Genomic DNA, 26,940 nt, shown 5'->3' with positions numbered 1-26,940 from the left:
AAGTGGCGTATGCTAATTCTACCAAAATGCTGACTGCGAGGTTTACTTTCTCATTGTTCGTCGGCACATTGTACGCGTTCGTAAAAATGTACGCAATTTGAAACGGCATCTATATTATGCGACTTAGAAAAGTTTGTCAGATATACAAATGTCAGATATTTTCATCACAAACTTTATACTAGAATATTCTCTCGAAGTTACGAATCGTAATCTCAATTAATTTTAATATTTTTACCAAAAATCTAGAATAGCGTATATAACAGAAAATTATCTTTTAAGTAGTTTGTATATAAAAATACACGGCACATTCGTGCGAGGCGCCAGTTGAGATACGTGTAAACATCGTGAGAAGTCTAATCGCGTAAGTGGAAATGAAAATAAGTACAGCGAACCTTTCTAAGAATGAAGGATCGTGGGCCGAAGATGAGCGCACCCGCGGAAGACGAAGAAACCGAGCAACGGATTTGCGATTCCACTTTCGCGAAACGGACGAACTCGGTATGATATTATTTTCTTCGCCGGTGTGCATTTCTCACGATTCGAGGGCGACTTCCGTCCTCGGTTCTTATTCTCTCTTAAAGAAACGGGCAAGTAGTCCGATTCGATCGCGTAGAGATTAATTCGCTCGCCCACATTTCGAAAATTAAGGGAGTGCCGCGAAGAAGAAGCCGTGAGAAATTGTATGGTCGACAAGGAGACGAGACGTTATTTATGAAAATGGCGTTGATCGACGGGTGGGTGTCGGCGCAGTTGTCGTTACACGCGGCGCTAGAAAGGGAACCAAAGAAAGAAGCTAGCAATTAGCAATTTAACCAATAACTCTGCAATTGGTGATTCCATTAATGGGACGGCCGCCGTTCCCACAGAAAGACGGAGGGTTTTTCGCCGTTTTTCTGACGCGGTGCTGCTCCCCTCTCGCAAAGCCGCGCAATTGCCTCGTGAACGTATAATTATCGCGTTAACTATTAATCTCTCTCCCGCGGTTACTCCGCGCTGGATCATCGATACTGTCAGCCCGGTGCACGTTTGATTTCGTGCGACGCACAATATATAACTTCAAGGCTGGCTCTTCAAGGTATTCGCGTTGCTTTACGTACCTTCTCTTAAGACGATATTCTTATAGCCGCAATTTATCATTCTACAAGTATATCTTTCTATTAAACTACATCGGAACTGAACAATAAACTAGATCTGACTTTATCTTGACAAGCAATCTTTATGAATATTTTCGAAAAAATTTCATAAGAAGTAATTGCCCTGTCGTAATGGTTTTTAAAAATAAATTTCTCTGTAGAAAGAAAAAAAGAAATTTTCTTTGCTATTATGAAAGCGTTTTCAAATTTCTTGTAAAGATTGGGTACATATAAAAATAAGGCTCATATAAAAAAAAAGAGTAGTTTTAGTATTGCCGATTTACATAAATTAACGAATCTGTGAATCTGAATCTTTTTACAGAAAGGGTTTCACATAAAATGTCATAAAATGTCATAAAATTTGAAAAATTGTTTTTAGAAATGTAAATAATTGCGAAAGATTTACAACTTATGATTAAAGAAATGAAAGAATATACGTTACGTCGGAAAAACTTAAAAGGCAAAGGATTCACGGACTTGCCAACGGTACAGATAATCTTGTAAACCTGTCTTAAGCATTCATTCATAATAGATTCAAATATTTAAGAAAACCCTATAATAGGACTTAACTAATGTTGAAAGAAAGCGTGACATGGGAAACTCTCTATGTTCTTTAAAAATGATCTCTATAGTTTGTGATGACAGGAACAATTAAAACAGTCGAAAGCTGCGCGTGACCGTAGAAAATAAACCGTTAATAAATTCGTGCTGTGCCAGTGGGCGGACAAATTGACTGCCGATAGCGCGCGAGTTGTAATCCCACGCGGTTGATTATACATTAATTAAACAATCAATATTTATTAAACTTATTATTGGACATGATCGCGCGAGTCCGAACATTAATTCGATTGTGCGCGGTGAGGTTAGGCGTATTCCGTTTAATAGGCGCCGTATTGTTCATAACGATGCAATAAATATGGACGCGGGCAAATGAAGACGATAAATTATCGGACGCCCCCGCTGTCAGCACCGGGTGTCTCCCGTTTGCTTTTCTAGCCTTTCTATTTGACTCTCTCAATTATTGCAGATGCTAGAATAAAATTCTCAAAGAATACAAATTTTGTTTGCAATAAAGTACGATTGTTATTGCTATTACTTTTAAAGTAAAAGTAATTTATGAGATCTAGAAATAAAATTGTAAATTTATCTTACATCTGAATGTAATATCTATTTAATTGCATATTTAACATATAAAGTAGTATTATAGTAGTAGTATTAATGATATAAAAAGAGCAGTATTAATTGTTACGGTTTTATAATATTTAAATATTCATGATGCAATTTTTACCAATTACAAAAACGGTTTTCCTTAAACTTACGAAATAATAGATTGTTGGAAATAGGTACGGTGAAATTGAGACTCCCTCCGTATTACCGGAAATGACAACTTAACTACTGGATGACCATTTAAACGCGGTTTCAACCCCTCGATGCAATCTACGGTTCTCAACCCCAGCCTTGCTTCCGTCTTTCCTTCCTCGCCGCTTATTATAATCAATTAGCGCCACGTTATCTACCAGCACGCGATTGTACAGATTGTCGATACGTATACACACGCTGTCGAGGGGTGCAACCCTCGTAGTTTTTTATATACACCATACATTTGCGGGGGTGGGGCCTGCAACAGGCTGATGAGTAGCAGGATCTTTCCAGGATCCCTTTTTTTTTACTTGCCTTCCTATTTCTTGTAATGCGATGTATGTCAGTATGCTTGAAAAACGTGCCTTGTGTAAATTTCTTCAGATATATTGCGATATATTGGGCATTGTGTCACGTATTCGAACGTAGGTATACATACTGTCTAATTTTTAATTATCTGCAATAAATGTAATGCCATTTATACAGATGATATTGAACTATTCTTGAAAGAAGATTATCTGAAGATCTTAATGCCGTATGGAGAAAAAGAGATTACCACTTAGCACACAAATTACTATCGTACTCTCGGATATTTCTGTAATCTTATATTCACATGGGATCACAGAGTAGTTTCCATCAATGGAGGAATTAATGATATCGGGGATGATATTGTAAGGAAGACCAGCCTCTCCCTTCTCCCCCGAGGATAACGAAACGATGGACGGATTAAATTGCGCGAGAAATACGAGACGTCCGCGTTTATCTTAAACGCGGAATTGTATGAGTCATCTGACACACGGAAACTCTACAACCTACGGTATGTACGATTCGTCGCCCGTAGGTTTCTCGTTTACTCACAGTAAGGGTGTATGCACCGGCAAACGGGAAAGAGTGCGTACAAGGGAACGGGAGAGAAAGAAAGGACGAGGGAAAGAGAGACAAAAAGAGTGACGAAGGTAGCGCCTATCGCTCTTTCCGCGCCTTTCCTCGAAGATCTTTTACGCTTCTGCAGAAACCCGATAGCCCTGTCAGCCATTAAGCCAGAGTCGTGCCCGGTGAAAGGTTGGTAGGGAGGGCGAAGGGCGAGAACGGAGTCGGTAACAATCGGGAAAGGAAGAGAGAGAGAGAGCGAGAGAGAAGTTCTTTCCTCGCGTCGGTGCGTGGAGAAAAGGGGGTGGTAAAGTACAGAGGGGTTCCGGAAAAGGGAGAAAAAAGCGCACCTCTGTGTGCGCTAGAGACTGCCTCCTCTACGTATAACCTTGCGATCGTCTCTCGGTAAGGATATAACGCGAGTGCGTTAACGCAGGTATTGCCGTGTAACCGTTAAAAGATGGGTGCGATTTTTCCTTCGGATATTATCAAGCGATTTTTTTTTTATCCATCAACGATCTTTGAGTTATCGTAAATCCGCAATTGTCCCGTCGATTACAATAGTTCTTCGGAAAACAGTAAACTAACGATATAATAGAAAAAAATATTACTTCGATGATATTTGAAATAATTATTGTACTGGATGAGTTCAAAAATTTTGATTAAATTAAATTAAAATTGTCATGGAATAACATTCAATTCTTAATAACATCAACATTGTTATAAGATTTCAGGTTTGATCTTATCGAATAGGACGTGACAGAGTAATTTATAAGGAAATAATCTCTGTAAAGCTGAAAATGAATCCTTAACGTTGTCACGCGCATATACGAAAAAATGAAGCTACAGCGGGAACGCTGTGGCAATCCAACGACTGGAACGTTTAACCGAGAGAAATGGTCAATGAGACGATTCTATTGCCAAGTAATTGTCATTTCGTAGAGGGACAGTGGTCGTGTCTAGACACCGGTAATTGTGGCAAAAGAACAAAAGACGATACGCGCAGGTAAACGTCACCGTAATAAACTTTACCGAGACGATTATCTCCGGAGCCGGAGTCTGCGGTCGTCGAGGTGGCGAGACCCCCGGAATAATTAAATCCATTACGGCCGCCCAATTCTAATCGTCGTAGAAGCTCAAAACTTATAATTAATTTAATCGTTCAGCCGAGTGAGTTTCGCTAACACAAAGAGATGAATGAAAAAAAAAAACAAAACAATAAAAAGAGAGATTGTTATAAATATTCAAGATGGGAAGAAGGATGTATATCCGCATGGGAAAAGGCGTATACATATTCTCTCATTAGTCCATTGTACTAAATGTTATATAAAGTCAGGAAAACTTTTTGTTGTCTATATATAACTATATCGACATACCTCTATTACAGCAACTTATTTCGAGAAACGGATTTATTCGTGAATGTAAAGAAAACTTGAATGTGGGTTAACATTAATAGATTTACGATTATGTATTAGTCTCACAGAGGATGCAATTTTCTCTGTTCTAATTTTTATTCCCAACGTTTCGGAGCGGAACTGTTTTAACAACGGGTCTAATTACACGTGATACACATTGGTTATTCTTCAGCAACGAAGTGTAACAGATTAAAATAGACTTTTCAAGAAATGACGATATGAAGCGTTTTCCAAGTAGTAATATTGCTCTCGCGCGATCTGCAATTGTTTCTAAAGATTAAAAGAGATTGAGTCCTCACTATATTAACAAATATTTGCCGAGCGAAAATTCGTGTCCGCTCTCATCTTACGAAGAATTGCATCAAGCTCGGTCAACTGGGAGTGAAATTCTGAAAAAAAAAATGACGTTGCTTTTACGATATTGTTTTCAGCAACGCCATGTTGATGCGAGCGACGATTGGCATGAGATTATTAAAGAGAAACTTCTGCGGCAGCTTGATAAGCCATAGGGTATTTTACACTCGGACAAACCTTGTATCGTACGGGGCGCTAATGTAGCGTTATTTAACTCGGTTAGATGGTCTCCCCTCGACTGGACGGCCGCCTACCCGCCTTGCGGAGAACCCCTGGAAAAATCCGGGGGTGCTCGCCGTCCCGTGAAAACATCGCGGGGGCAGTGACACGCATAAAATAGCCAGCTATTCCGCTTATGGCACGTCAGGTGGTAAGTGATCACGCGTTGAAAGTTGTTCTTCGTTCAGCGTTCGTTTACCGCAGTTTCCGTTTACAGTCAAGGGTTGAGTGAAATTCGTATAATTTGGATGAATTTGAACGTTGACATTATATATTATATATTATTTTAATATATATAATATATTTTTGTATTTATACATATATATTATAAAAATATGTTTACGTATGCCTGTATATCAAACTTGGGAAAAATGTTTTATTGGCATAAATTTACGCGAAAATATAATGCATCGAATACGACTTACATATTTACTGTTCTGGGAGCATGGCGATCGGTGCCACTTTAAGGACGTCGATAAATTCTCATTCTCACGGAAGATGAATATCGATTCGGTAGGTAGCACGTGCCAAAAGGCAATATCTGGCGAATATGTTAAGGAAGTCGCATACATCGGGGTCAGTACAGCGTGAAAATAGAATGTAAAGTGCTCGCAGGCCTCCCCGCTTATGCCGGCCGGCCGCGGGGCGGCCTTAGGCGCAGAGGGCGGTTTCCACAGGGGGTTGGTTTGACGTGTATGACGTGCCAGCCACGTGACCGGCCTGCCAAGTCGACAATCACTGCCCCGGACTACGCAGGACGAATCTTAAATATGGGATATTCAAATAATCTCGACTTTCTTCTCTTTCTCGCTTTCTCTTTTCTTTTTTCCGAAAAACTGAGCAAAGGTTCGCTGTTCTAATGATTGACGATGACTTCACGATCGTCGTATAACGCTTTAGGTTGAATAAAAAAAATCTACATTAACATAGGATTAAAAGTGAAGTAGCATAAAATACTGTAATTCTCTCTCAGAAAGAAAACGGCAATTTCCGACGTGTTCAGTAATATCTGTCACCCTAACTTTCAGCGATTCAAAATTTTATTATCCGGCTCTTTGTGCTGGGAAAAAAGATCTAGAAATCAAATTTCGCCTAATACACGGGAAAGTTGCTCGTAAGAGTCCGGGAGTGGTCAATATACAGGTCTAACCGCACCATACATCACTGCCAGTCGAGCGGCAAAGGGTGCCAGTGCGAAATGGTGTCGAGGTATCGTCACGGAACTTTCCCTTCTCGGTAACACTCTCTTTTATATGCATAGTTTCATTTCCTTGTCGGAAATTTACGACGAACAGTGTGAAGGCAAAACGATTTCTCGTCCTCGTTACACCGCTATTTCTATGAGATTGCTAATCATGTTTCATTTATATTTATTATTAAAATTGTAATATAATTCGTTAAATTTTATTGAATTGATTCTTTTAAAGCACAGTATTAATGTTTTTTTATTACTCATTTTTTCTTAAATGCAAACACTTTTTTTACAAATTCAGGATTTTTGAAATATTTCAACTCTTGAAATGTTTAATTAGCTAGATTAATTGCCAAACATTCTGTCTGCATCCGAGGAACGGCTGCGTTTGATCGAGTAGCACGTGCCGAAGGGCCCGCACATTGCCTCCGTCTAACGGTATGGCCACGTTGATGATGACGAGCGATGACGGCGGCGGCCTAACTGTTATCCGGCTCGACTGTTTACCGATCCCCGCATCTGCCGCGCGATCGGCTATTTCGTTTTCATCGCGATGCAACCGCGGTTAATGGCGCCATGCGTCCGAGCATCTCTCGTTGCTTACCTGGCCCTTAATTTGGGGTTTCACCGGTACAAGCTCTGGGCAACAATGATCATCGATTTTCGTCGATCAATAGCTCCGGGCCCACGCTGAACGCGGCTCCGAAAGCAGACTGAATAAATTAGGTTTCATTCGCCGACAAAATCCGTAATATCCATTTAGAGATTCGTTGCGCGCGTGGTGTCGGCGATTTTCTCACATAGCTTGATTAGAAAATGGATCGGAATCAAATCTATCTTCTTCCAGAATCAATCTTACGCATCATGAATGATAGGACCAATTTTAAAATCGTTACTGAGTTTATTTTTAACAAAAGTTCTCCAACTATTTTGTAAAATGACATGTGTGAAAGTTATAAAAATTTTTAAAATTAAAACTAGAATTTTAGTATACATAGAAAATACATAATCGCGTGGTATAAGATTATCTCACGTTTTAATGCTTAAGAATTCCTTCGAATACACATAAGTTGTCCCATACTCGTGCACACATCTTGTCGCGCCTTGTTCAGGACGCATATGTGCGCGTGCGTAAAAAAGACACGAGAGAAAAGGGGAGAGGGAGAGAGGAGGATAGCCACGTGCCTCCGGTAGCACGCGACCAACCTAACGGTTTTAGACTCACCCCACACACGCCGCGCTCGGAAACCAGTCCACCCCTTCTCTCGTCACCCTTGCCCGAGCCGCCGGGCAATGCCGGTTCAAAACACGCCAGACGAAACACTGTTATTCTATTGGCTCTGGTATCTATCCCCCTGTGATGCCCTCCCCTTTGATACGCTTCTCTCGTCGTCTACACTCTCGTCGCGGTAACTGCTGCGATTTTTGACATCACATACACACATATCCAGACAATACTTATGCGACTCGTAGTTTTCTACTAGAAATCCTTGCAGATTCTTAAATCATGATTTTTACACACGAAACTTGTCCGAAAAAGTATTTTTTTTTTAGCAATATACAGCGTGCTCTCTTTTATGGCTCATCTCTTACTTCTTGACACAATTTATGAGATTTTAGAATATTCTATATATAAACGGGAAGACATTACTTTGTCACATATCTGATGCTATTCCGTTCTTTGTAAAGAATTCCCAAATCACAATACGTCATCTTCAGTCATAATTTTTACATGAAATAGTTATAAAGCCTCGCAGTTAAAATGCTCAAGGTAGCGATGTAGAAACCGATCGGATCTGATCTGTTATGTCGTCGGACGTTTTCTCGCAGTAGTCTCTGAATGAAAATCGGGGGCCCGGCCAAGCATAATCGAATGACGTAAGGCCCTAATAAAATCGTAAGTCGGTTGACAGGCGGTGCATATACCTCGGGAATAATACCCGGGGAATTCCTCCCCCGTAAACCCCGAGCCGGGCTGCATTGTCGACGCCTTACGTAAGAATGGCGACGAAGAAACGACGCGGAGGGCAGATGCTGCTTAGACATTCGGTCGCGTTGCTACACGACCGAGAAAGAAGAACGGCTGGGAGGAGAGGAAGCCGGCTCTAATGTGATCTGCCATCTTAGAGGGGTGCGCGTCTTGCTGAGACGCGAGTAAAACGAGGAAAAGGGACTCTATATAACGATGAGAAACGTCTACTTGCCATTGTCATCCCGTTGAGAAAATGTGCAAGTAATTGCGACATTTGGAATATTGGGACGAGGAAAAGTTAACACGATATCATGCGCCGTTGGTAGATTTTAATTTATATTAAAGCGAGAAAGCGCTGTGATAATCAAATTAACAATAAAAATATTTCGTCTTCTCTAAAGCTGGAATTTTGTATAATTGGTCTATTTTTAACCGATTTGATTTAATTTTTTAACTCGGGAAGAAAAATTTATTTTTATCGAAGAGAAATGACGTGCAACGGTGCAACAAACTTTGCGTAAAAATTCTTGTGAACTCGGCTCTGACGATGCGTTCTGCGAATCGCAATTCCGATATGCCGTAAATTAATTCTTGAGAAATGGAAGCATAATTACTTGCAGTCACGAACATTCAAACAATCGGTTATGCGAGATATTCTAGATTCGTGAAAACAATGAATCCATCAATAGTGTATAAAAAACTTGGTGATGTTTAGGGTAAAAAAACGTCGCTTCTACAGAAGAACATTGTTTTTTTTTTTTTACTTAATAGAAACGATTATCCACAATATAAAAAAAATTGTAGTCGAAATTTATGTATGATCACATCAGTAGTCTCGAAGGAATCGTGAAAAGTTGTGAAAAAGGCTGATCGATTATAAGACCACCAAGGAGCAAGAAGAAACAATACAAAAGCGCAAAAGGGTAGGAAATAAAGTAAATCGCTGACGAAGACGAAGGTGGTCGCGAATTCGCGGGTGAATCGGCAATGTATAAGAGAGGGCGAGGGAGATCAAACGGGGGAGAGAATGCGGGATGCAACCGCGAAATCGGACCGAGCCGTGAAAATAACGATTTCTCTTTTGTGACGCGTTCCGTATACGTTAAAGCGAGAAGGGCCGGTTTCAGTAGGAGGGATTCATCAGCGGGCCCGCGTGACTCGTCGATATTTTTCCTGGGACGCGCCTCGAGAATCGATATTTTATGTAGATCGCGGAGAGAGCAGCACGCCCTCGTCGTCGGTGGCTATTCTCACCCTGGCGAACAAAAACACTTTGAATCAGAGAATGAGCGGAAGAACGAGAGTAAAGGAATAGGAGAAAAAGAGACGAGAATCTCTGGTATAAGGGAAGGTGAACCTAGAGAGAAAGAGAGAGAGAAAAAGTTCTGCCGCTTAGGAAGGGATTCTGGTTGCACGATGCTGTGGCCAGAATTCATCCAGAAAATGGAACTTTTTCATAGCGATTCCTCGCTTGCAAGCGGAGAAAGAGTCTGTCGCTATTCATCCGAGTCTACCAATTTAGATGGGAATGTATACGCTACTGTTCGGTGAGATCGGAACATGATGATGGAACCGATTCATATCGCTTGACTCTAATATCTGATTTATGATAAATGATTCTGCCTCATTGGTTAAATATGCATTAAGAACTCGCTTTGGGATTAGAAAATAATGCAATTCATATAAGTAAAGTTTTGATCCTGGTCTGTTGTAAATTATCAATAATAAAAACGTTACTGTTACAATTATTTTATGTTAATTAGCAATCGTGTTAAAAATCGTCAACTAGATGTAAAATATTCTCAAGGTTTTTATTTTACCGAATATTACTTATGCGATTTTACTTACGCATTCGTTTGGACTTTGACTTCGACGAATTAGTTCTGGGAAACTTTTGTTCTAACGGATGCAATATTCATGAGGGGCGGTATATAATTCAGTCGTTGGTTTGTATGGATATCAGAGAAGCACTGCTCACATTGTGCTACTTCGTATTGTGTGTTTCTTGTTATTATAATTTAAATTAGCTAGGAAATGTGTTAAAACACGTAACAGTGCGAAAAAGACTCTTGTTCTGGTAGAAATTATCTTCGTTAGAGTGTGTATTCGCAACGTTTAATTTAGCAAACAAATGCGATGTTTGCATTTAATTAATGCAACTTCATTAAATCCTCGATTTAAAAAATTAAAAATTTTTTTATAATATAAAAATTATATCCAAAAAAATTTGTGTACGAAGAGATTCTCGAATCAGTTTCCATCTGACTTTCTTATTCAATAAGCAAAATAGCGCCACGATTAATTTCTCCGTTTTTTTTTTCCAGTCTAACGGCAGTAAGTTTTGCCAAAAAATCGCGTAATCCTCGGTAGCCTTCAGGTGCCGCTATTGTGCGCCGTTTTATCACCTGACGGACGTGACTCGCACGCGGCAAGCACTCCCGGATCCTGGAGCTTGCTCGTGCTCGCTCGGGTCGTCGACCACGTAGTTTTCGCCGTGGGTCACGCGAGGAGAGCAGTCGCTCTCTTGAGGGACGAAGGCGAAGGTCGCCGCCGCGGCCTCGCATCCTCGACCTCTCGTAGAAACGTACGGCACGTATAACACGAGGGCTGCATCTACAGCTGCACCTCCCCCACGCCGACGGCGACGCCGCTCGCCGTGTGTATCAGTTCATACGACTCTCGGCGATGATGTTTTCGACTCGCGTCCGTGCGAGTGTGCGTGGGTGATGGATAGACGGTTACCGTGTCACTCGTGCAAAGCGCTAAACGGACTTGAATGGCTCGAAATTGCATGGGCGACTGCATTGTGGCCGCGTCGACGGCACAATGGACGGGCGGCGGTGCGATGAGCGTGTGCGTGCGACGGTGTGTATGCAGATGCGGCACAAAGAGACGTCGAGGATCCATCGGGAGATAACGATCTTCCAGATGAGCGACATTCTTTCGGTACGGCTCGATATCGAATCGACGCCGGCTCGAGATCGGCGGACGCTGCGAACGGTCGCTCCTTTCATCCGACTGTAGGATCGCAGGTGTGAATATGCTGGCAGTTTCAAACTAATAGCGAAGTCGTTACACTTTATTTTTTCGTCACGCGGCAGGAAAGTGAAAGGACATTGAAGATATTCGTAGAAAAAAAATAGAGAGGAATAGAGTTGTTAATTCTAACTGAGAACAAGATGTTGTCCACATTCATAGAATTTCTTTCTGAAATTACAGTGCCTTTTCCAAATCCTTTAACACCGAATATATCCTTTCGTACCTGAAAACCTATCTCTCTCTCTGGCGCAACCAATAGCGTACGCAGCTTAACGCGAATATACGTTAAAAATCCGTTGACGTTCACAGCTACGTCTCATTTTTATTCGTCTCTCTCTCTTTCTCTGTCTCTTTCTCTCTCTCTCTCTCTCTCATACGTCGTATCTAGCCTAAACAAAATCTATCCGTTGGCTTTTTTTAAACTATCGCCTGTGATTCGCCGAGAGCGAAGCGTCGGTTACTCGCGAACTGGCTAGAAAAAAAACGGAGAAAAACCGTCGCTTCCTGTCGCATTTACCTCCCCTTTCTTCTTCTTCTGTCTCCGGGTACACGCGCGCTTGTGTGTGATTTTGCACGCGTGTATGTTACAAAGAAATAAAACCAATCGGCGGTAGTTTCATCCGCGAATCACTCTCTCTTTCTCCGTTATCAAAGACGTCGCACCTGGTACTGGTAATACGGACCGCCATCTTTAACGCGTCGTTCATCGTAACGTACAAAAGAGAGCAAGGGTAAAGTCAAAACCGGCAGAAATTGCCCCAAAAATCTTGGACCCCTTCTTCTATCTCCCCACTCTCGAATGCCTTTTTTCCGTTTGCGACGAGGGGCTCGCAGATTCTCACGGAAAAAAAGCGTAATTTTCGGGGAAAAGAGGGAAGGACGATGCAAATTCGTGGATGAAAAAGGAAAGCCGCGTGTGAGTCGCGTATGTACCTGCCACAACATCCTGCGCGTTGGAAAGGACGAGGCGTACGCGGGGAGTAATGGGCCGCGCGAACGAAAGAAGAAGGGCCTCGGGATACACTCGGATGGGACAGAAGGTGCCGAGCGGAGCGAAATTTTATAAGGGAATCTGCACCAATGCCGTGCGTGCGCGCCAGTTTCCTGGAGGTATCCTACCTGACCTGTTGCGTCTTTTTTCTCCCTTTTTTTTTTTACGATTTCGGGGGAATCCTCCCGTCAGGTAACGCAGATGGAGAAGCGAAAATCGGGTCGGGGCCCCCGAAAAGCGACGCCGCGCTCACGCAGGATATTCACAGGATTTTGAATTCCTTCACTCTTCTTCTACGCTTCTATAACGATCGTTCCCGGCCCCAGTAGCACCTTCGACGGACGCGATGGCTCCCGTCCCCTACCTGCGCCCGCGATAGAGCGTTTTTACAACGCTCTCGCGCGAGCGTTTATCTCCATTTTCGGTTTCTCCTCTCAGCTTTTATCCCGGAATCGGGAGTCGATGGGAAAGCACCACGAGAAGAGCGACTCCAAATGGCTAAGCGACTTCTACTTTTTGGCATCGCTGACCCTCGTTCCCCCTTCGGCATTGCCCTTCCGCGGTTTTCGACTTTTCCCACAAGAATGCGAGAGAATAGCTTGTTCCCTTGTCTTTAGTCGCGGTTGATTGCTCGCTTTAGTTTGCGTGTTTTTACGTTTACCTCGTAAACGGGTAAGATAGTTAGGAGGCCCAATAAAAAGAGTGTACAATGATATTGTTGAAACAATGGTGAAATGTTCAGATCTGTACTATCATTGATAAATATTTTATATATATAACTATTTTATTTATATTTTATTTTTACTAGTTTTTTATATAATTGCAACAAACACATTTGTAAACCGAGTAAATAATTTATATAATATAATTTATTAATTCTGCAAATATAATTTTACATCATGTTTGATTAGGTAACATTTTCATTATTTATACAAATGCAACTTTATTCATATAAATTAAAAAATGTTTATGAAAACTTTCTAGATTTATATTTTTTTTAGTTTAATATGTATACAATGATTTTCTATTTACGTATATTTGCATACGACCATATATCTACATTACATGTATTTAACACAATTTGCCTACATTTTTCTGTGATTAATTTTAACATACTGAAAATTATAAAACGAAATTCTAAGGTTCATTGATCTCTACGTCGAATCTTATTCCTGCGATTCCGAGACCGACATACGTTTGGATATTATAAATCCCCTTTCAAAATATAGTATCGGCGTATCGAAATAATTATTAAAAATCGCGCCGACCAATCGCGATGGCGTAAGCCCGTGTTCTTCGAATCAGCGAATCGGTTCCATGCCATTATCCGACAACCCCGGCGCGAGCGAGATGAAGGAGGCTCTCGGTAAAGGGGTGGCGAGGGAGAGAATAGTCATAAGATACGATGATGGATGCTCACGAAGGGTTGCTGCTATCGAGTAGGGGGAGAGGGCACGTCGAAAGGGCAAAAGGGTTCTTCTCGACCAATCGGCCTGACGTAACTGATGTGCCTGACCAATCCCGGGGCCCAGTAGGGCCATGTAGTGGTGGGGCAGCCTGGCGCGCCCTTAGGGGTACAGTTTCGTTGCGTCATTCTGACACTCGCTCTGTATCAGTTCATGAACGAGGATCGACGGTGACTTTCATTCGGGACGATCTCCGATAAACTCGCTTCTTCGAATTTTTTTTTTTATTGGGTCCTTTCGAACTCAATTGTTGAAGTCCGCATAAATATTAATGAAGTGTTAATGAGCAATAATTGAGCTCAAACGTGTCGACTTTGATTCTCGTAAACTATTTTCGGCTTCGATCGTCAATTGATATTGCGCGAAGAAAGGTGGAAAATCGGTGAATTTTTTTTTATCGGAGTGCTTCTTCCGTCTCATGTCTTTCGAAACGCGATGAGATTGCGCCGATCGATAGATCGACTCGGGATCGCCGAGCGCGATCCCTTTCGCGGGAGAAATAGACCAGCGTGCTGGAACTTGAGAAGCGTCCCAATGTAGGGACGACGAACGGAACAGACGAAGCTATGATGGTCTTCCTGGAGGAATCCAGGATGATCTTCGCGGACATGGGTCTTCATGCTACCAGCACGCCGACCAGCACCCCCACGCGATACCATCATCATCAGAAGTATAGAGCGCAGAACAATAACGATTGTACGGCGCGATTTTTTTTTCGATAAACTTGATAATAAGTTTTTTTTTTACAAAGTCCATATATATATATTGAACTTATATCAGAGAGAGAGAGAGAGAATCTTGCAACATCAGTGTTACACTGTGTCTTGAGTGCGTAAAAATTAACATGTTGTAGATTTGATTTTAAAGATTGATCATGAATAAACAATTCAGATCGAATAAAAATATTTAAGTTGGGATTATTATTTGTTGCAGACGCAGACTTGCACGGCGACGTCGATGGTCCTGAACTCAGCGGAGATGATAGAAGTATCGCAAGTGACATCCAAGATGCCACCGAGGCGCATCTTGATAATGACTCCATGGACTCGGATAGGGAAGCTCTCAATCTGGTAAATGTTAATTTTAATTTAATTCTATCTGTTGTGATTTATTCTTTTTATCTATTTTCGCGATTATTAACTCTTTTTCTGATTAATATTGAAATTAAATTATTTTAATCATTTTCTATGAAATTTTTTTTTATATTTGTATAATTTGCATAATTTTATTGTATAAAATATATATTATTAATTACTTTATAAATTTATAATTTTTGATTTAAAAAATATTGATTATATTTTCGTCATATATATGCCGTGCTTTAATAATTATCGGAAAGTATGTATGGAAAGTGCTGAAAAGAGGCGCGGCTTTTAGTGCCGCGAGCAAAATATATGAGTGTAATTCGCAAATAATTTGCACGACATCTTGCGTGCACGAAGCTGCAGATGCTTGTATAATAAGCGCGAAATTAGTTGCTCTTCTTGGTCTTCGTGTGTCAACGGTTCTATTAACATTAATGCTTCTAATATATGTTCTCAGAATTAATAACGAAGTACAAAAACATTTTTATGTAATAAAAGTTTAATAAGTAATTTTTATTGTCGCCGTTATTGCAAAGAAATACTACACACTTTTTCACCTCAGAGTTATATGAAACATTTCTTTTTATTCTTATTAATAAAAATACCTTTTAAATAAATAAATACTAAAATCGAAAAGAATTTAATATTTTATGTTTTAATAATCTTTTTTATTTATATCCGAGTTTGTTTTTGGAAGCAGTGTATGATTTAATGATAATCTTTCAACTAATCAATCTTGTATTTTGTTTATGCCGTTATTATTGATAGTTAAATGCGTCTTCGTATACTTAACTTGTCAATAACGGTTACAAAAGATGATTTTCTTCAATAACTTAACTTCAATGGTATTTTCTCTACTTATTTTGACGAAAGCGTGCTTTGTCATGTCACCCATTGTCATCTGTTGCCTTGTGTGCGTTGCTTAAATGTATCAACAACGTTACCAATCCCATTTGCGAGCGTAATATCCAGCGTGCTTTCTTTCGAGTGGTACGTTCACGAACGTCGCGCGACCGTGTCTTCGATTTTTTTCGTACAGGACGCTCTTGACGGGCGTAAAAAGCGCTCGCGATCAATATTTGACAAATAAATAAAGGAAGCCACTAGCGAGATGGACGACAAGAAGGGACGACGTAGGGAGAGTAGGTTTTATAAAACACAAAAGCAGGATGGACCGTAGTGACCAATATCCTGACCTGGCCGAGTGTAAACACGGCTTTGTTCGACGGCGAATTTACTCTGTAATATTAGGGAGGGTGGCCCTCCTCGCGCGGCCCGGCTGATTCTTCGTGTTCCCGGTCCCACGTTACAGCGTGAAATGTCGTAGCCCGCATTTAGGGGAAATCAAAGATTGTCACTTGATAATATCGAACGATAAACTATTCAATTATAGGATGCTAAAAATTGTTGGCATAGCATTTTATTACCTGTAGTACGACTCTTAAAATTGAGAGACGATCTTGAAATACATTAATTACACATTTTTTAAAATTTCTGTTACACTTTCGAATAATTCAGGCTGGATTTGTTAACGAATATGTTTCGATTTTAGGTCACGGATGTCTCGCAACGTAACAGTAGCAGCGGTACCAGCGGCAGCGCATCCTCGCCGAGTTCCGGAATCAGCAGTCAGCTCACGGGCAGTCATCAGCAACAGCACACGCCCGGCCAACAAAACAACAGCAGTTCGCAGGCTGCACTGACCGCTCAAATTATTAGCCAACAATTGCAAATGATGCACGGTTTAGGGTCCCAGGATATTCAAGCGCTCGCGTCGACGCTGCAGCATCATCAGCTACAGCAACTACAACAGCAACTACAACAAATCGCGATGTTTCAGGCCAATCCGGCGGGACAGATTCCACCGTTCTTTTTGCAAAATCAGGTAGGTACACGGGATAATTACGGCGTTTTATCGTGCAAACCAAAATTATAATTCATTAAAAGTACATTTCCCATCCGCACGTCGTTTTATTGACAATCACTCTGCCGAATTACTTATCTGCTTAAATCACAAATTGCATTCCGTCGCGATTTCTTCGGTGTGATTGGATCCGATCGGCGCGAATCACCAAAGCAGCCATGCTATCTGATCAGGACGCAGATCAAGCGAGGGCGAACGTCTTATTCTTCGCGTACGGCATCTTTGCGATTCGATGTTGAGATAGTCGTCTGGCAGCGGCACAAAGGAAATCGGGGTGCTACCTTCTCGTTTAGGCTTGCCCTCTTCGATGCAAATGTACGCGAACAGCGCCAACTTGCAACCGCATCACGGCTGAATTTCGCGCTCCATTACGTCGCATTAAAGTCCCCTTAAAGGAATAGTCATCGAAATAATCCCGACGCATTCTCTGATGGAAGTTGCGGTATCTTGTTTATTTTATTTTGTAATATGCGTTTCCTCGCGTCGATGACGATGAAAAGTGGAATGCGGTGTAATTTATCGCGAAAGTAATAGCTGAAGAAATCTTGGTTGTAAAATTGCTTGTGCAAGAAGAAAAAAAAAAGAATGTATCACTAAGGAATCTAAGTTTTAAAATACATCTGATAGCGTCACGTTCATAATAATATAGCAATACAGAAAAACGCGTACGGAACGAATAATAATTGAAGACATCCCGGAAAAAGGGCGCACAAAGAGATTTCCTGATTTTCCTCGGTAGATATCACATTTCGAGCATGCTTTAAAACCCGCGACTGACGATCGCCGAAAGAGAAGCGACATATTTATCAGTCGTCTCGCAGTAAGCGTTTCTCTGATGAAAGGAGCATTCCACGATTTTCTCACTATTTGTTCGTCTCGGATCTTTCGGATCGACAGAAGGTGGAGGAATCGATCCACGATATCCGGGGATACGTTGAAAAACGATCCCGCTTCCTGGATGCGCTCCTCGTCCTCCTCCCCTTTCCCTCTCCCTCTTTTTTCCCATTCGTGCGGCCCTTCTCGCGAGTGATCTGAATGGACGGGGCTTTGCATTTAGAAAAAAAAAAAAAATGTCTATAGAATCCGTCAGGACGTGCGCGTGCAACTATAGTCTCCGGGAAAAATCAACAAAACGACTTCGAGCTTTAGCACGCTTAATGGGCAGCCGCGCTCGCCGTGTGTATTATACATTTATTGTGCACGCACACGTACACGCGTATTTGCGCGTAGGGCCCTAGATATATTCCTCGTCTCTCTATCGGAAGGTACCGCGCGATGCCACAAGGTGGGCTTAGGGCCCTTCGGCACCTTGCCCCAGGGTGCCTTTTGTTACCTCACACGTGGCCAGGATGTTTCCTTTTTTCATCGCGCTCCTTCTCCTTCTAAGCTGCGGGAGAATCTTCCTCCCGTGTGTTCTTCCTTCTTTTTTTTTTTCATTCGTGCGAAGCATTAAGACGGGCACACGACCTTCTCCACTCGGGAAATCGTTTTGCCGAGAGTACAACCTGCCCCTTTCAACCCTTCGTCCCTTCGCGGGCGGTTACGCGTGTGCGCCACGTGAGGACTTTTGTACCGCTTATCTGCCGCAACAGAGATTTAATTTCTTCATTCCGACCCTTTGTGAGCCCTTTCTACCTTGATTTTAATCACCATAAAATGATCTTTTTCTCCCGGATAATTATGAAGTATTTTAAACGATTTTATTATAGAATAATACGTACTACTGATTTAATTAAATTATTCGAATAAACCAAAATCGAAAAAGTAAAATTTATACTACAGGTGTACACGTACCTGTCATAAAATATCTTACGCTTATATTTGTTATAAAAAGAATTTCGTAAATGTCAAGTAAAAACCAACGCATGCATTGATTTTTTAAATCTATCATTGTTTGTACACAATAGGAAAATACTTGCGTTAGCATTTCTTTAAATATTTTTAATTCGATGTTCTGTAAGAGATTAATCTTGAAGTTAAACGGATTGTCTCGAAGTTGTAGACGGTAACCTGTCGCAGTTGATCCTGCACGTGGCTCAACTCGAGGCGTTTCCGTAGGGTGTCTTCGCGGCCACAATGCGCATAAACTAGCTGCTCGTATGCCAGCGACACGCGACCAACCCCGAACCCTTTCCGACCCAGGATATACTATGCGCCCGTGACGCGAACCCTTCATTCTCATAATCGAGCATCGTGGTTAAGGAATGGATGAAGATAATCGATCGGACAGATTTAACCCTTGGAATTATTCGTACCTGTTCACGCGCCCGACACGTGCCGCACGTAAAAATACTGAGACATTTATCTTCGAGATTGACACGTGTAAAAATCTGAGTGAATGTGTGTAACTGTATTTTTGAATCACAATGCTCGTTTATGAATATTTTTACATTTAGGATCACAGAGAAATGCTAAATCAATTATATAAATCCCAGAGTTTGAAACGTGTTTTAAAGACAGAGCAAACGAATTTCTATTACGAATGAAGATGAAACAAATGACTATTATGTTGGCTTTCACTTTCAATGGTCGTCAACGTCTTGCAGGGGCTGTTGCAGAGCGGTGGCTACCCAACAAGACCGAGTCATCCGCGCTCACAGTCCATGCAGGTACGATAAAGTTGTATCTAGATATTATTGTTTGTGAAATTTATGCGCGAACGGAAGCAAGAAAATTGTTTTATAATACTTTGAGATAAAATTCCTTTTGAACCGATAAGAGTATATTACGTTCATATAACTACTAAACGTCTCGATACAACTTTAATTTGCATGTTTAACGATCTTTATCATCGCAAACAATTACGATTATTTTACACAATTATCTTAATTATCTTGTGTGTGTATTTTCGAATAATTTGTAATTTACAAAAAAAATTAAAATTTTTAGGTGCAAGCGGCAGCGCAGTTACTACAGGCAACTAAACAGCAGGCTCTTCAGAATAGCGGCAATTTGGTCGGGCGAAGTTTGGCGCAGAGATCATCGCCACCACCCAGCACACCGCCAGCAGTAAAACCGTCAAGATTAGAACCCTCGCCAGAGGAAACAACGGACCTCGAAGAGCTAGAACAGTTTGCCAAAACGTTCAAACAAAGACGGATCAAGCTTGGTTTTACTCAAGGTGACGTCGGACTTGCCATGGGCAAACTCTACGGCAATGATTTTTCCCAAACAACGATCTCCAGGTAAAGACATTATTTGTTTAAAATGCGATTAAATAACCATAATTTCCAGATAGCGCAAACGTTGTAAAAATATTTCAAAGATGTCTTTATATTATTTTGAATATTTTAGTTTTTTTAAATTATTGAACTTGTACATTGCTCAAAGTTATTTCTCCTATAAAAATGAAATATAAAACAAAAATAGTTTACTTACATCATTTTAAATTAATGAAATAATACTGGTATCAAATGGTCATTGGCTTTAAGTTAAAAGAATAAAATCGATTCTTGCATTTCAGGTTCGAAGCCCTAAATCTTTCTTTCAAAAACATGTGCAAGCTGAAACCATTGTTACAAAAGTGGCTAGAGGATGCCGATAATTCATTGAACAATCCCAATTCTCTGTCGAATCCACTTACGACACCGGAAGCGATTGGCAGACGGCGGAAGAAGAGAACGTCGATAGAGACCAGTGTGAGAGTGGCCCTCGAAAAAGCTTTTATCCAAAATCCAAAGCCCACGTCCGAGGAGATAACCATATTGGCGGATAGTCTTGCGATGGAAAAAGAAGTAGTTCGTGTGTGGTTTTGTAACAGGTAGGTATTAAATTATTAAGATAATATGTAATTATGAAAAGATTTTTTTTTCTTTTTTTCTTTATCGCAATGATAGATTGAGAATTTTTTTACTAAACTTTTATCTTCTTTAAGCAATATGTAATTATGTTGCAGGAGGCAGAAAGAAAAGAGAATCAATCCACCAACGGCTGCGATGGGCAGCCCGACGATGACGTCGCCGGCGCCGGCTTCAGTGTTCGCTTCCCTTACCAATTCTATCTCTGGCAGTCCTCTAGCGCTCACAACGCATTCTTCCAGCACCGGCCACTCGCATCCTCATCCAGCACCCATACCTCTTGCTTTAGTAACCTCGTCTGGTGGCAATTATCATCCGTTGAACAACAAGTCTCACGAGTGACATCAGCAAGTCACCCATCAAGGGGACACTCTCTATCATCAGCATCAGCAATCGCATCAGCAACAGCAACAACAACACCATCATCAACAACAAGCACGACGCTTATGCAACCTACCGGAATTCTATCATTAGCCGATGATCCGATTTCTTGAAGCTATTAATCGAGGTAACATTCGAAATATTGGATCTTGATCTAGAAACGAACTTCTTTATTTTTTGTTTATCAGTATTGAGAATGAGTTAATTTATCTATTCTTGAATTTCTCTTTAATCCCAGTTTATATTTTAATATTTCAATTATGAGAAGAAAATCAAGATTAGACAAGTTAACTCGGTATTTAGTATCATTGTATGATATCAAATTGAATTCATATATAATATACAAAGATAAAAGAAATAAAGAATTTATGAAAAAAATCACGAAGAGCATCCGGATAAAGACAGTGGTAATCGATTTTATAAACGATTAATTGACAACTGATTGAACGAGAAAGAGAGAGAGAGAGAGAGAGAGAGAGAGAGTATAAATGAAGTGAAATATTATGAATGATACAAATATAAATCCATCGTTGATCATTAAACCATCCGCAGTTATAAGCATTTAAAGGGTATACGAAGACACGCTACGTATTAAATATACCATGAGTATTAATCTGCACTTTTAAGTATACGGAGAACTGATCAGTTGAACGCATTAATGTACAATTAAAAGTGCACATTAAAAACTATTGTATAAACATTCATATAATGACATAAGCTTAGTGTAAACAATTAAACCTGATAAATGTTCAGCATAAGTTATTACAATTTTTTTTTTCATGTCATATGCTGCACATTTCATCAATTAAACGCGTTTATGTTTATTATATTTACACCGATATAGATAATATATAACACACATTTTAATTTGTAATAGTGCAAATTAATATATCCAGCCGCGTACAAATTTGTTGTAAGATTTTTTTCTGTGTACGATAAATATGAGAGATTATTATTATTAAGACTTTTTTTACAGCAAAATATCTTTAATTTTACGTAATTTCATACGCTTCAAAGATCATGTAAAATGAAATATATAGCGATAGATTTTTTTATTTAAAAATTATTTAACAATGAACAGAAATTATGTTTCTCTGTAAACGAAACGGACTGACTTTAATGCTTACAGATTATGTATAGAAAAAGTTGGACAATTTGTAATTGTAACATAATCGGTGTTCATAAAAAATATTCCAAGTTATGTTTTGCAAATAATTGCTGAATATATCCAAATATTCTTTCTCACAAATACAGAATGTATTTTGTGTAATTTTATGTAAGTTTTACAGGATTATTTCTGATATATTTTAATTACGTTTCAAGAGATGACATGACATTTAACAACTACCTCTTTTTATCGATTGCCTTTTTTTCATATGCTTTTGCACGTATTAATTTTAAAAAATTAGTCAATTGCGAAAAAAAGCCCATTATTTGCTATATTTGATAAAATCATTAATCAATTTGATTACAGCTTTATTAAAAATTATAATCAACGAATAAATTATTGAATTGATTTGTATTAAACTCTATTAATTCTCTAACTAACCGTATAAAAAATAACTACCTCGCCATATAGATGCGACTTGTTTTGAATGATTCAAATTGCAATAAATCAAAGATAAAAATTATTTTGTTCGTTTTTCTTTATTGTTTTTGTATACTTTTTTAATTGTATACTTTTTGATGATAACTTTGGATGATATTTATTTGATGGCGCCTTTGCTATTCCGCAAACAGATAGAGTTGGTGGTGTCTCACTGATGAAATAGCGAGATCCGACAATACAATTGTACATATATACATACGTAGACGTGTCTGCATCGTATCGTACATATCTGTGTCACAGGGCTGTATATATTAATAATACTTTAATAATATTAATACTTTAATAATTTAAGGCCGAATGTTACCGAGGATGCGATGCGAAATGTTCGCGTGCGGTGCCGAATTTCTGCAACGTGAGTAGCAGCGCTGAGCACATCCTTGAAGAAGAATTTTCGTGACAATTATGAACGATTGTTAAGCGGTAGTTAGTAATATTGTAGATAACGCGGTACCTAGGTAATACGTAATGTATATACGATCATATACACTAAATGGCGAATTAAATGTAAGCGTACGCACATTCGTATATCGAGATGGATGCAGTGGAGATTCGGGCGCTTCCGACATTTTATGTTAAATATATTTTTTTGTGAAAGTACAGGACACGTCATGTATTTTTTAATGCGAGTACTTTAATATATTTTAATATATATATTTTTTGTATATAGTTTTCTTTGGTATATTAGATAGAATTTTTCGCACTCCGCTGTGACTCTCGATTTGCGCTCGCTACGATCGATCCGTTTCCGCTAACACTTCGGTGATTAATTAAGGGCTATGATTTTAGATTATAGGCCAGGAAAAGTGATATACCAATTATATACTTATTCCTAAAATCCTTGCGTGTGTATAGATTCCATTATCAACGTGAAGAATTTTGCGTAAAAATGTATACATATATATATAAAGTAAATTTTATTGTAAGTTCACCAACATTACGCAAGTTATCGACTGTGCATCATGTAGTATATACAAAATTCATGGTATATACGTACATCTGCATATATAATGCATATACGTATACATATGTGTATAAACGAATTGTACATAGTAGAACTTAAATAGGAGATTGCGGATAATTAAGAACTAGCAATGTGTACTGTTATCATCATTATCATCATGTCGTCATTATCATTATATTATTGAGATCACTGTGTAGTTACAATACACACTACTGTTGTTAATATCGCTTGTCATATATTACAACGCGACTTTTTACATACAGACAGTGTTTTACTTTTCTATAACTGTATTTACACATGAAGGAAGTGCTGTCATTATTTGATAATTTGCACGGCTGTCACCGCATTGTTACGTTGTGCTGCAAAATAGTTCGAAATGTAACAGCAGTATTTTGATAAGTGCAAACTTTAATTACGTAGTTTTAAAAAATTGTTGCTTTAACAAAGTTTTCAACAAAGTTGCTTTTAATAAATAGTTAACAACAGAGAGAAACTTCGCGGAAGTTTTATACAAATGTGTTAGAAAATTTCTTTACGTGAAAATCAAGTCAAACTGTTAGATCACGTGTGAGCAACAAATCGACAAGCCTTTTGTCTCATTTCATACTTCATCTCATTTTTATCTTTAAACCTGAACTCCCAGAGTTGTGGACCAAGCTGTAGCGAAAACACACTGTCGACAAAAACACGCGCACGCGGACAGAGGGTCGAATTATACTAAGAATAAAAAGAGATAAAAAGAGATACGCAAATAAAAACAGTTCCTAAGATCGCACATCCGTTGGCAGGTGCGCGGACGACGATGAGTGAAAAGAGGACAGGGAGGTAGAGAATAAAGCTCAGAATATAATTCAGAAGGAAATTCGAAACAGGAGATAGTTATATAAGAGAGTCATAAAGACAGAGAAACGGTTATTGATTTTTGTTTGTCAGCCGTTTATGAATAATTAACATGATAATGATATAGAGATAATGATGTAGAGAATTCCCCTCCTCTCCTCGCTACGGCATCATCGTCAGCTGATTATTCGATCAATATGTTTGCTATAATGCGTTTGATAGGCGTGAGTTGAAAATAGAATGCATTTTTATTATATTAGTTAGTCCGTCAATAATTATTATTAGTTATTATTATTTCATTATATTTTAACTTTTATTATTTGAGAATAAAAGAGCTAGAGAGCTTTCAGTTACAGCAGCATTTTTTTGTTTTGTTTGATTTTCTGTAGCTCCTCATCCCTGCATTCCTTTCAAGTTACAGTTTTAGTTTATATTTTTGTAAAAAAAATTATATAGAAGAGATATAGGATAGATTACTTTTTCAATGACAGATGGCTATATTTTAATTTTGAAAATTATTGTTTTTTTATTCTTACACAATTGTGATGTCACGTTAGAAATGTATTTTTCTCCTACCGTCCTGTCATTTTCATCTGTGTGTGTATATATTAACTGTATATACAATTTATTAATGGATAAATAATACTCGATTCGCCATATATACGTGTGTTAGAGCCAATTTACGATGGCAGATAAGATAAAAAGCAAGATTTCAAAAAAATATAATATTGAAGTGTGATAAAGCAATTTTTAGTCTTAAAATAATATTTAATTATTTTCAGCAATTATTTATATAATTATATATATATAATATTGAATATATAATTCAATATATATTATATATTGAATGTATACATATAAATGAGTGAAATTTATTTATATGACAGTAAATTATTTAAGTAACAAAGTTTAAATTATTAAATAAACAATATAATAATTTTTTATAAAATACTAAATTTAGACAAAAAAATTTACGATCTCCTGCTTTTTATTTTTATCTGTGTTAGAATTGGCTTAAGGCGACTCTAGATGTTCAGTAATTAGGAAAAAAACGAGCTACAAAGCTCTGGGTATACCAATTAGTCGACTACTTGTAGAAGAATTTATACTTTCGACGCAAGACGCGCCATTGGATATTTTAAATTATGACATAATTTCGAAAAAATAAACTATATTGATCTAATTTTAAGAGACACTTAACAAAGTTATAATCTTTATTTATTAATTATAGGATTAGCTATACTGTAAAACATTTGAAAAAACTTATGATAAAAAAATTCTTAACGTTTGTTCACTTTAATTGAAAATAACTTTGCTTATTAAATTTGATCGTAAAAAATCGTTCATTTTTTATATCTTACATCTTAATTTAAAGTATCCAATTTCTCGTGTCTTCGTGGAAAATTATAAGATTACCATAGGTTTTATTAACGTTTGATGTGTAATAATACGTTATCACGAGGCGCATAACATAATCGTGTATAAGTAATACGCGAAGAGCACGGTATGACAGTTCTTAAAACGTCGCGACGATTGAAAATTCCGTTCAAACGAGAACGATAAATCATTCAACTATTTTGTACTAAGAATTATCGAGCGCGATCATAAACGACGGTGTCGCGATTCGCGATCTTTCCGTCGACGGACTGTAATAATTAGACAAATTTTCTGCTAATGCGTGTCTGCAGCCATCGCCTCTTATCTTTTGATAAACAGGCGATTTTGACTGAAGAGAGAAGAAAGATAGAGCGAATGAGAGGGAGAAAAAGGGGAGTAAGCAAGAAAGAATGTTGAATGGTGTATAAATAAAATCATATCAATCATAAATAGTTCATGTTATCTAGATATACTACGATTATTACGATTATTATTTATCACAGTATGATTAGTGAAGGATATTGTAATTGTATAATAAACTGGGTCATATAGATAATCCTTGCTGTCCCGATATCTTCTAAATGGCTTTAAAATGCATGTGAAAAAGTTTGGCTATTTTCCAATCTTATATTCTTTGGTTAACATTTTTTAAATGTCAAAATTGAAGTTAAAATTATTGATTAAAATTACTTTATTACTTTTAATTTTATGAGGTATACAACAAGATTTAATATTACTTTTAAAAGATGTCATTTTATGATATTTTAAAGGTAAGTAACATCGCAAAAGTGTGTGTAATTATAATAGAAGAAATAAAAACTAAGTTGTTAATAAATAATACAGTAGATATATAAACTATAAATTATTATAAAGTGAAACTTTTATGAAACATTGTTATGCTTTAGCAATAAAATGAGATAAGAATATTAATTAATTATATAATTAATTAATTTATT

General features: G+C 38.6%; 1 protein-coding gene across 3 annotated transcripts in view; it reads left to right on the top strand.

The window, feature by feature from the left end:
- LOC105834934 (POU domain, class 2, transcription factor 2) overlaps nucleotides 1–24,968 on the top strand; it is a 121,576-nt gene extending 96,608 nt beyond the window's left edge. Inside the window, exons 5-11 of one of the 3 annotated variants that reach the window (XR_001138938.3) lie at nucleotides 14,944–15,080; nucleotides 16,648–16,980; nucleotides 19,566–19,628; nucleotides 19,909–20,204; nucleotides 20,483–20,779; nucleotides 20,915–21,324; nucleotides 23,099–24,968. Coding sequence is in view for 2 of the 3 variants with exons in the window: in XM_012677792.3 (XP_012533246.1) it covers nucleotides 14,944–15,080; nucleotides 16,648–16,980; nucleotides 19,566–19,628; nucleotides 19,909–20,204; nucleotides 20,483–20,779; nucleotides 20,915–21,158 (1,370 nt within the window). In the remaining variant the exon portion in view is untranslated. Of the gene's footprint in view, nucleotides 1–14,943; nucleotides 15,081–16,647; nucleotides 16,981–19,565; nucleotides 19,629–19,908; nucleotides 20,205–20,482; nucleotides 20,780–20,914 lie in introns of all 3 variants that reach the window. The other 2 variants (XM_012677792.3, XM_012677793.3) reach the window with 2 other exon arrangements.
- Nucleotides 24,969–26,940: the final 1,972 nt, after the last annotated feature.

Source organism: Monomorium pharaonis, chromosome 8 (assembly GCF_013373865.1).
Source record: "Monomorium pharaonis isolate MP-MQ-018 chromosome 8, ASM1337386v2, whole genome shotgun sequence".
Taxonomy (NCBI): Eukaryota; Metazoa; Arthropoda; class Insecta; order Hymenoptera; family Formicidae; genus Monomorium; species Monomorium pharaonis.
The sequence above is the reverse complement of the archived record's forward strand: the minus strand, read 5'-3'. Positions and strand labels throughout refer to the sequence as shown.